General features: G+C 42.8%; 1 protein-coding gene across 1 annotated transcript in view; it reads right to left on the bottom strand.

Moving 5' to 3' along the window:
* ERGIC1 (endoplasmic reticulum-golgi intermediate compartment 1) overlaps nucleotides 1–12,085 on the bottom strand; it is a 61,009-nt gene that overhangs the window by 21,412 nt on the left and 27,512 nt on the right. Inside the window, exon 3 of the mRNA XM_067304623.1 lies at nucleotides 9,049–9,121. Coding sequence (XP_067160724.1) covers nucleotides 9,049–9,121 — 73 coding nt within the window. The remainder of the gene's footprint in view (nucleotides 1–9,048; nucleotides 9,122–12,085) is intronic.

The raw sequence follows: 12,085 nt of genomic DNA, 5'->3' as shown, positions 1-12,085 counted from the left end.
AGTAAAAGGAATACAAGATTATAAATATTTATTGTTGGCACATACAATCCATTTGACACTTAAAATATAAACCAAAAAAACACACCCCAAGCATAGCAGCATTAGCTAAGTGGTCCTAGAAAATACAATCCAGGGAAAACCACCACACTAAACCAAGAAGATGGTGAGATTACCTAACAGCTCTTTCTCTCTCAGTCCAACACTGTTCAGCCTCATCAAGTGAGAAAATTTGGCAATTTATTTCCCAGTAGGAGGGATCGAAAATGGGAACTTCTGTTCAGGCAAGCTCCATAAAACAGCCTTCACCAGTAAGAGCTTTGCATTACTTTTATTTAATGCTCAAAGTGTATGAAACACTTTGACAAGCCCTTGCCGAAAAGTATATATGCTAATGGACAAAGCAGATTAAGGGCAGCTACAAGACAGATTCAAAGCGATTTTGTTCTGGTGATACATCTCTGGACAATAATGAACTGTTTGCCCTGTGTATTCAGAAGAAACAAGTCTTCAGACAGAGAAGCACACAGCTGCCAATTTTGCTAAGATAATTATTCACAGGTCAGTAGGGTTTATAGACAGTCATTTAAAACCAGCACAGCATGTGTCTTCGGCTTCACCACCCTACCTTTCTCTGTTTTTAATTGGCCTGACATGTTGCTTGCAATCGTTACTCAACGTATTTTTCAAGTGATTAATAAAAATGACACAGAGGGAGGGGCAAGATTGCTCATCAGTGACCTAGTTAGGAGCTTCTTGGCTGAGCCCTATCCTTCCAGGTGGAATGCATTAAATTTTCTACGTATTCATTACTGATGGATTAGGTAGTGTGCAGGATTAAGTCATACTTCCAAATATGGTTGTGAGGAGCAGCTCCAGCCAGGAGAGGCATTAATCCCCCAAAGCCATGCACCTTTCTGCACTCGGAGTCCTCCCATCAAGATCCCAGTTGCCAGCAAACCTGTTTCATAACAGCACCTGGCTTCTTCCCAGCTCTCTGCTGTCCAAGATGTGGACCATGCCCAGCCAGTGCCACAGGCAGCTTAATAGTACTGGCAAAAAGGAGTGCGCGTGCTCGTGGAGGAACACATCAGGTTAAGCATCTCGGATCCCACTTCTCTGGACTGAAACTCTAGGAATGTTAATATTGGCATTTAGTGATCTCTAGTTCTGAACTAGTCAGAAGAAGTGCAGTCAGGCGTGGTCTGTGAGCATGCAAATGCACACAAGCCTCTCAGTGATAACAGAGTGAGACATGGCTGCTGGTAGAAGTCAAAGGATTAACTGTGCACACAGAGCCAAATGTTTTACATAGGAAAGCAAAGTGGTGAAGTCACTCAGTTACAGACTGGATCACTGAGGCAAAGAGAAGTAGGCCAGTTTGTCCACGTTACACACGCCATTAACTGAGGAGATAAAAGATGACTTGCTTCCTGTCCTGAGCTCTGGTCACTAGACCAACAGTTCCCAGCTTGTCCTTTCGGCAAGGCTCATGGCCACTTCCTCCTCTTTGCCTGGTAGCCCCCTGCTCCTCCCTTATTCATATTTCCAACTTTATAGCCCTACCTATCACTCCTTAGACACCTGACAGCTTGTAACAACTTGTCCTTGTTCCACTTCCTCCACCCTTGGGAGGAAGCTGGATGGAGCTGGCAGAGAATTGGCACTCATGTCGCAGTTGCTATCCCCCTCCCCAAGGCCAAGAATCCAAGTTGCACACAGCCTTCCTATTATTTAATCAGACAGCCCTGGGATGTTAGGAGAAGCGGTATTTGCCACCTCTAGTAACTCTCCCTGGAGGGATAACGTCCCCAGTGGAAGAAAAGAAGTTGGCTCCGACTTATAGCTGCCCCTCCTGGAATCTAAAGTGTCCCAAGATTAGAGCAACAGGGATTAACCGTGAATCTGGGACTGTCACAAGGGAAATAAAATCTGAGGTCAGGCAGAAGGACACTGTAAATACAGATGGTTCATATAGCTCTTTAGAGAGAAGAGCATGTAGGGTTGTATTGTGACTCCAAAGATGGCACGTACCTTCTCCAAAGACCCTAAGCAAGTAGGAGTTGGTATTTTACTAGTTGCTGGTAGGACTACTTAAATAAAGTGGCACAATAAAGCAGTGGTTAGATGCAGAGCTATGAAAGTGTAACACAGGCAGTAGGACAGGTGAGAGGTGCACTTCTCCCACCGCAGGGCCTCCCTTTGCTGTTTCAAGGAAGAAGGGAGGAAAGTTTCTCTACGCACCAGGAGCCATGATCCACACAGAAAGAATCTGGTTCACTTCTAGAAAGAACCACTCTGAAATACTTCACGTTCCTGGGCTGCTGGGCTTCTCAGTTGCTCATCCTGTTTGCTTACAAACTTGTAACATTACACAAAAAAATTGGAGGAATTCTTTTGCAGATTGTGCAAATGGCACGCAAGGGAAGGAGAATGAAAGGGGGAAACAGCAGCAAAGGGACTTAATATTTCTTAATGATCTTATCCAATGAAAGAGAGTCCCGTTCTCCATGCTCTAAGACTTAGATTTATGATACAACAGCTTTGTTTCTCCAGAAACAAACTTCCCCAGCAGATGGTTATTTCCACCCAGCAACTTTGGCCACTAGCATTAGACACTTCAGCACTTCAACAGCTGAAGAGCCTGAGGCCCTTTGAATACAAGAGGAGACAAACTGCATCACCCTTTCTGAACTTCACTCTGCCTGAGTGCATCTTCCTTGTCCTCTGTCTTCCTTGGCCTAGTCTTTGCTTCAGATTCTAACCTTTTTGCTCCCTCTTTTACAGCAAACAACCAGATGCCCTTCTCTCCAGTAATCTGCCGTACAGACAGAAAATACAGCCGCTGACTCCAGCAAGTTGCATTTTACCTTGTTCTCTGACTCCCAGGAAGCACTTTCTGGCCTCCAGCACCCTAAAGCTAAAGGGGAAAATAATTATTCTTTCTCAATGGAGCCCAAAGCTTCTCAAGAGACTTTCTTGGGTGAGCTCTAATCAGCCATCCCCTTGACAGCTTCCAGAATCACAACAGTCCAAGCTGAGACTCCTGCACTACCTCCTTCTCAGCTGTGCCAAACCAGAAAAGAGACAACTTCAGACAAATGAACCATCTTTTCAGTTTGTGCTAAGGAACAATAAATAAGCAGGACAGCAAATTTTCTACTGTGTAGTAAGTTAGCAGAGCAATACAGTGCATGCGTATTTGTAAGCTTTCTTCTATGCCCTGAATAGCAGTCAAAACTTCTTTTAGAAGGTCTTTGTCCCAGATTTGGTCTCGGCTCAGCATGAAGCATAGAAAACACACTGTCCTACAAAGGAAGGAATTACAATTCTCCAGGAGGCAGGAAGAAGGAGAAGGGTTCTAAAGATGTCAACGTATATCTGAGTCAAAGATTGCAAATGACATCATGACATGACCTTCCGCTTCCTGCTAACCCACACAGGTACATTAGGACAGACACTTCACAACCATACAACACCTTTTATTAGGTAATCTCCTAGGTAGTAGGCAAACATTAATTAAGCTTCTTAACACCCCTGAGAGGTAGGTAGCTAAATATTACTGTCCTTCTACAGGAAAGACAAGCGTCTGTCTCAAGGTCAGTCGGTGGTAAGACTGACAACCCCCATTCCCCTTTAGCTACTAGGAGGTATTCCACCTTCTGGTTTAGCTTGCTCCAGCATTTCATCTGCCTCAACAAGATGAGCTAGTGGAATTGGAGTTGCATCTCTACCTTAGTGTCTGGGACCGGGATGAGAACATATGAGCTCTAGCACTGTGCTCCCTGTACCAACAGCATATGCTCAGAGGTTACAGTCCCTAGCAGGAGGAACACTTGCTGCACCAGGATCACACTGTTGTTCAGAGCAGGTGCAGTTTGACCTTGCAAGCTGCTATGAGAAATTTTTGTGAGCCAAGAGCCACAAAACACATTCTACATATCTTGGGGAGCTAAAGGACAGAGGAGCTCTCCAAGTTCTCTGAAGGCAGGTATGATAGCTATTCTCCCATTTCATTGCAGGATCAATCTTGGGCATGCAAGTAGGTCCAGGGTGAACAAGCAATATCGGTCTTGGAAGCTCCTAGCTTTTTGCTTCTTCCCCTATCTGTGGTACCTGACAGCCTGCACAAACAGTTGAGTTGTGCTGCACATGGTGTCTCCCTGGCACAGTGAGCTGGGCTGTGTGATGTTCACAGACTGGCCAAGGTATTCTTCAGAAAGATTAAAGCAAGCAGTGTCCCCAGTGAATGACCCAGTCACCTCAAATGAACAAATGATGCGGGCATTGCTGCTGATTTATGCTCTTATGCAAATACAGTATTTTTGTTGCAGATACTCTACTTAAGTAATTGACTGCCATGCAGGGGGATGCAGCCTTTCAAGCAGCAAGCTTGTCACTTCAGCCTGTTCAGTGCCAGCTACTTCATTAAAAAACAAACAGATACACAAACAAAACCAAAAAAACACTGCCAGGAACGGTCTGTTGCTTTCTACTTAGTGCGCTGTATCTGGTCAACAATAATTGACCTGTCACATTCATACCACAAGTGCCAAATTCATACCTTCCTACCCCTTCCCCAGGCTGCCAATGCAAGGCAAACTAAATAAGTTAATTGCATCTTGCCTCCTTAGCAATAGAATACTTGGAAAACTCTTATCGAACCTATAGAACATAATTCATGACCTAATTAAGGTCATAAAATGCAGGATTATCTTCTCACCAGCTATTAACTTCCAGAATTGATCTGGGTTAATTAGAAAAGAGATAGATGATTTCTATGTTCTTGATTTGCAACATAACATCAAGATGAGTGAGGAAGTCTGTTAAAGGTATGCCAAGCAACTTCTAGCCCTCAGTCCACTCTCAACCTACTACTGATCCTGCCCAGGAAATACCAGACACATTTAACACTTTAGCTTTATTTCTTCAGCCATTTGAGTCATTTGCTCAGTGGGACAAACATGTATTTGATATTGCCAATTTTGCAGAAGTCCCAGTGTGGAACATGGGCCTCCCTTCTTTTATCTGTCTTTTACAGAACTGAGGAGTTTGCCATATTTTGTCTGTTCTGAGGGCTTCAGTCACACTCAGTCTGGGTCTGCTTTCCAGTGCAATTCCCACCCTCCTCTTAACTGCAATGATAGGTTGTGGTTGAGCAAAATAATAGAATTTCTTCCCTCACCACCACTTTGTTGCACTTTTCCTGGGAGAGGGAAGAAAGTAGCCCCACCTAAGATACAAGCTTTGATTTCCTTCATGGCTGCTCAGAGGACTGCCTGTTAGGATCATGCGATAGATCTAGAAAATGAGAAACTAGGAAATTTCTAGCCTCCTCAGGGCTTGTCTATACAGGAAGCTAGCAAGCAGCAGACTAGGACGCATTTACAGTGCGTTACCTATGCCACAGGAGCTTCCTGCCTGGTCACGGTAATGCGCACACTCTCTTACTTGGCTTCCTAACTGAAGTAAGCTCCCTCGCACAGACGCAATCTTGGTGCTCATTAGACATGCCCACACACCGAGTTATGACACAGCTACTGCGGTGCACGCCGTCTTCCACACGTAGATAATCTGTTTGGTTTTAGTGTTATGACTGTTATCCTCAAGACGAGAGTGCTATTTCCTGGCCTCTGCTACCTAGACAAGTCTTTGGCAGCCAAGACTACAAGCACTAAGACAATAGGCTGGTTACAGAAAAATACCTTTCAAGTTGGGCAAGAGTAACCAAACTGAGATTTCTAGTAATAATAGGAATTTATGTTGCTACAGTCATATGAAAGTAGAAGAAAATCCAGCAGTGGGTAGAAGCTAGCAAGCACTAGGGGTTAGTGTAGTGCAGAGCAGATCTTGTTTTCTCATATTACAGCACACAAGTACAACCAACCACACCAACCTCTCACTTCAGATGCAGATACCCAAGAAATCTCCTGTTGGTGAGAGTTAGACAGTTAATCCTGTGGGTACCACTGCTATTTAGGTTGCTGCCGACTTGCCCTGAAGGAGGCTGTCATATGCACACATACCATGCACAATTACTTGGCACACTAGGGTTATGATGTACACACGAGTCCACATCAGGCAACCTGGTACATCTCTGATGTAAGGCACATGGCCAAATGCTCTCAATTTCTCCTTGCCATCCAAAATGTGCAGCTATCTCCATGCAATCCTGCTTTGTCAAGTGCATGACTGCTTTAAGGGAAATATTACACAAGAGAAGAAAGACTGATGCAGTTTCATAATGCAGTTAGCACTGGCAAAGCAGGAAAGCTCACGCCATGTAAGTTAACAGACGCAAGCATACTCTGGTTAATCATTCAGATCCTGGCTGACACTAGGAAACTTCAAGCTGGCAGGGATATCTGTTGTGGAAAACTCTTGATATAAAAGAAACTTGAAGCTTGCAATAAAAGTTGATTGGAATTCAACAATTTGCATTTAAGCAATCTTCTGCATCTTCAAAAGTATATCATTCAGGGGCCAACAAGGCTCAAAACATCTTTGTGAGATAATATTCCCCCCTGCTACCTGCCACCACCCCTTTCATAATGGTAGCATGGAGTTCTCACACTGCTCCAGACTACACACAGCTCCACACCTCCATGCCCATATTCCAAACCATTGGACTATGCTGCATCATAATCTACTGCCAATAATATACCTTTGAAAGGGAAGCACTAGAGGTTAGCAGCATCTTTGAACACCTTGAAGGTACAGAGTTTCCCAGAAGAGACAGCAATGAGTAAGAAATGGAAAAAGAAAAGTTTACTTTGTCTTTAGAAGCTACTGAGCTAGGAAGTACTTTGTTACTGTCACATTCTGCAGTATTTCCACTGTTACAGAGGGAGCCTCTTCACAAGTACTGTGGGTGATGTGTTCCCAGCAAGAGAGATTTTGATGACCTATAATTCATCAGAAGGAGGTTTTCATATTTTGCAAGTTATTGTTTTGGATGGTCCATGACGAATCAGTTTCCTGCATTCATTTGTCTCAGCCTCTTCAATGACATCCTCACTAAAATTTTACTGCTTTATTGCTTATAAACACCTCCTCCTCAAGCAGTTCCTGCTGGGAAAGGCAGTTCACCATCTCTCTGAGGTTTTAACGAGAATCCTGTCAGCTGAGCATTCAGGAACTTACAGCACCTATAATATCTTCGTGGAAAATGCATCATCCCGCTAACAAAGTCACAATGTGGGAAAAGCATTAAGAGGCCTCAAAGAATCATATAATTTTGCTGTTCAAAAAGAAATTATTACACAACTCACTACACAGAGGCACATAAGTCTGATCAAATTAATTGAGTTAAGTAAATGTTACTAATTTCCCCAGTAAAACATTAACAAAACAAAAAAAGAAGATCAAATGAGAGAATGAGATCTAAGATGAGACCAAGGAAGAGTACTATTTTTTTTTTTTCCATGTGAAGCAATTTGTGTAGCTTTTAAAAATTTGGGGGGTTTTTTTGGAAAATTCAGCTTTAGAGCGAGGTGTTGACAAGGGGATCCCAAATATTTTATAAGCAAAAGCATGGGACTGAATTCAAAGAAAGAGTAAGGGAGGAAGAAACATAAGATACCAACTCTGAAGTAAATGAGCAATAGGAATAAAAAAAATTAGTTGGAGCTAGATAATACCGCTGTCTTAAGGTTAAGCGTTACTCAAAGTTACAGTTATTCTTGAGATGATATTCTTGTTCCAAGTCAGAGTCACACAAAAGCAATGAAAGAGCCACATGGTTATCAGAACCAACACTAAGCATGCTAGGTCAAAATCTGGCATGCGAGTCCAATGAATTCAAGAGCTGGTGCTATCTGGACCACCCTGTAAGTCTGATGGAAGCTCCACCCTTCCTAACTCTCCAGGAATCGTGCATCACAGCTAGCGAGCTCACTGCCACATCAGCAGGATGATGGAGAATGAGTCCTAGAACCCAAAACAAAAGCACCTATGTTAAGAGTTACTAAGGAAAGTTTGCTTTAAAGCAGGAGGAGCGTGAGAAGAGGAAAAAAATAATAATCTAACTAAAATACTTGTTCTATGAGTGATTTTTTTTAAATGGAAATTATTTCCATCTTGCTCAGAGCGAGGTCCTGAGGAGGTTACCTGGGGACAACTCCTCTTTAGGCACAAAAGCCTGTCAACTAAATTTCCAAGTAAGGTTCGACAGGCACAAAGAAAGAAGATAATATCCATGCTGCAAGTAAACCTATCTGCAAGTACCAGACATTCAGTTCTATCTCAAATAAAAAAAAAAGTATTATTAACATTAAGCTAAAAATCATTCATATTTAAATGCAACTCCATATTCCAAAAAGTATCACCAAAAATGACCCAGTGAAGACTGGCAAAATGTGATCCCCACTTTGTCCACAGGGAAGTGAGAGGAAAAAAATGTCTTTTCAGGCATCCTACCTTATCAGCAATGAAACCCTGCAGTCTCCAGAGCACAGACCACATGGATTCCACCAGTGGGCACCACACATTTAAAAATATGGTGTCACTGATTTAAAAACAAAACAAAACAAAACACCCCACTATCTTCCCAGAATCACTTTGAATGAAACAAGTACAGAAGAAAGTACTTACTCAGGAGAAGAGAGGAAAAAATCTCAGATGAGGGCAAAAAATCAACAGCTTAAAGGGGAAGAGGCATTAACCTCTTTAGTATTCACACTGCCTTGCACCTGATCACCACAGAAACTGGAAAGGGTCAGAAGCTGGGTATAATCTGTGGTCACATCAAAAATATCCCCCATGCTCAATACATAAATCTCGTATGCAGCTGATAAAACATCAAGCAGGTCTGGAACAGCTTTCCCTAACAAAAGTATTTTAGAACTAAATTTGCCTAGGATACATTAGTAAATTAAAAAGCTGAATGAATGATTGAGAATTTGGACTCAACCAAAAGGAATCCAAAAACCATTACACGACTAATTGGGCTAGTGAAATTACAGACACATTTATGCAAGATAACAGAATGAAGTTTTAAAGAACCATATACACACATGCATTCATACAAAAGAAAACAGCATTTTTACTTACATTTCAGTGGCTATGAATCCGGTGAGCTCAGACAGGAAGAGAAACAGTATGAAGAGACAGCAGCAGACAGAGACTGGAAAAAGAAAGATGGAAGAAAAGGTTAGTTTCATATCTCTAATAAAGATACAAATTGTTTTCATGCAGACAGATGATTCCCCCAATGAATGCATCGCCCAGGACACACTTGAGAATTCACATTCTCTTTAGCAACAGGGACCCTCAGGAGACCTCAGGGTGATACCACTGGAATCTCAGAAGTCTTGTACCAGAATATTCAACATCCTGCTGGGTATCTAAATTCTTGGGCTACCTTCCAACCTAAAGTGCAATTTCCATCTCCCCACAGCTCCTGCTTTCTCCATCTCCAGCACACAGTGCAGGTCAGCCAACCCTCCCTCCTTCTTGCCAGGCTGCTTGACAGTACGACATCTTCGGAGCCTTTGCTGATGACATTTTACCACTACTAAAACCTCCAGAAAGGAACAAGAATCAACATCACCTTGCTTCAAAAGCACACAGTCAGTTACGCAGCATATTGTGGATTAAGAGACATTTTGCCTCTTTGTCAAGTCCTAAGGCCATATGCAAGCCAGGCTCACAGTCTGCTGGACCCAATGGACAGAACTGGCACAGCAGAGATGTGGGGATAATGGACTAGTTTAGCCAACGCTTCTCCAGTTTCTCCATTTGCAGATGTATTGGCTCTTCAGTGAGGGAAAATTCCCAGTAAAGGAAATGCTAAGTACCTGGACAGCAATTCCCATGTCTTCTAAGAAAGCTAACCTAGAGTTAAAAGAAGGGAGCCCAACGTAACTGTTTATTACTGGTTACTCTTCATCAGAAAACTATATAAAACATTGTACAGTGAGGTTCACACAGCAGACCTGCAGAGGAGGGGCTGGAAGGATGGACAGCTGTGAACTCTACTGAGTAGGAATGACTGGAATAGACAAGGATGTGCCAACTCAAGGAGACAGGTCTGCAATGTATATCTGTATTAAATAAAAACTTCTAAGTTCACAGTGAATCACTATACAAAAGAGTAAACCCGGAAATGGCATGTTATTCCAGGGTTGTGACAACAGGCATAAAATCTGGTTCGCCCCTCAATCCCAGTACAGTAATAATGACCAAGCACTCTTTGGAAATGAGCGCCTTACCATAGCTCCTAATTAAGATTGAGAAATCCGTAAGAAAACCCTGTTCCTCAACTTTATTCCCTATGACCAATACAGCCTGAATACCCATTCCTTTGGGAGGCACAAGCAACAACTGGCTGGAGAGCAATTGTATCATACTACTGTGCTTGTCCAAACAGCCTTGGTAGGGAGTATGAGAGGCAAGGGAAGGAAAGAGGAGGTAATTAAGGCAAATACCGAGACAGACCCTTAAGTGACCCAAAGCCTTGTGCCACATTCTTCAGATTAGTCAGCCTGTGGTTCTGAGGAAAGAGAAATGTGTTGCTTCCCTTTCCTCACCAGAGTCATTTCAAGGGTGGATTCATTTATTGGCCCTCTCAAAAGTGCAAGGGATTAAAAAAGATGCCAAAAAATCCATTAATGAGGATGAAGAGAGAGAGAAAAGGGAAAAAGAAAGCCAAAGAACAGTAGGAAAATGGGAAGTGAGAGGAGATATTAATTTCCAAAGAGAAACCTTCTCAGATGGTCACACAGTTACTTCCAAGTCTTGGCTGTCAAGACACAAGAGAAGAACACTCTGCTGTAATCCAGATAAGCCGCTAGCAGAGTGCGCGAGGAGGCGTGGGGGAGGAGAAAGGTGCACTTAAAGCACAGTGGCAAATTCTTATGAGAACACATACACCTACGTAAGAGCACAAAAGAAGTAAGCACCCAGTCACAAGACAAGTTGATCTAGTGTTTCTTACTGCTAATCACCAAACAGCAGAGACACAAGATCACTCATCTTTGGCAGTATGCAGAGGGAAAATGTTTCACATAGAGACAACCCTTTCATCTTTAGTCACATTCCTCTGTGCCTTGTTATCATCCTATAAAGGCTTTCCACAGCATCAGCCAGATCTCTCAGCTCTCCATCACTTCTATGCAAGCCTGGTACTGCTAACTGTAAATTCTCTTCTGGAGCTTGCTTTCTCTTCCAATGTTTTGCTTTCCTCTCTGTCATTTTGTCACTGAATTACCTTCTCCTTTCCCAGCGTACCAAGTATTTGCTCCCTCAAGTCCATATTTCATTTCAGCTCTTCTAATGAAGACATGTGACAATACCCAAATAGAGTACAATAAAATTACACTAACCTATATTTAGAAATACCTACAGGTGAGCAAGAGTACCCTGATACACCTGGCAAGGACTGACTTTCAAAGTTCTTCAATATTTTTGTCAGTCTTCAAACTGCGTGGTCAGTTTTCAACCTGGAAAAGAGATTACTGAGGATGACATGCTAGATCCCTACAAAATCATGAGCAGCCTGGAGGAGATGAATGGGGAACAACTGCTCACTGTCTCTTCCAGTACAAAAATGGGAGGGAAGGGGAAAGATAAAAACAAGAGGAGGTTTTTCTCTAAACAACACAACTGAATTCTGTAACTCCTTGACTGTGGAGGTTGTGGATGCTAAAAGTCTACAAGATTTCATAAAGAATCAGACATTCCCTGAAGAAGAAATCCATTGAGGTTTATTAAACACAAAGGAACCACCTCTAGGTCAGGAAGTTCCAGAACTGCCAATTGACTGAAGGCTGGGGAAGCGTTTAACCTGTCCTTGTGCTCTTTCTTAGGCATCTGCTGCTGACCGCTACCGGAAACAGGATACCAGGCTAAATGGACCTTTGGACTGACCCGGCTTGGCTGCCCTTGTATTAAAGTCTCTCTGTAAACACACATTTTGGGGGGGTGAGGGGAGGCTGGCATAAGACTTATGTGCAAGTCTTACGCATTGAACTGTCTCTTCTGCCAAAAGTTAGATGGAAGCTTTTTCAGATACAGAACGTGGGCTCCTCTAGTTCAGGTGAAACTGCAGGCACATGTGGTGTTCCCAGTATAAGAAGTCACACACACA

This window comes from Apteryx mantelli, chromosome 14 (genome assembly GCF_036417845.1).
Source record: "Apteryx mantelli isolate bAptMan1 chromosome 14, bAptMan1.hap1, whole genome shotgun sequence".
In the NCBI taxonomy this organism is placed as follows: Eukaryota; Metazoa; Chordata; class Aves; order Apterygiformes; family Apterygidae; genus Apteryx; species Apteryx mantelli.
Note: the sequence above shows the minus strand (reverse complement) of the source record. Positions and strands in the feature narration are given on the sequence as shown.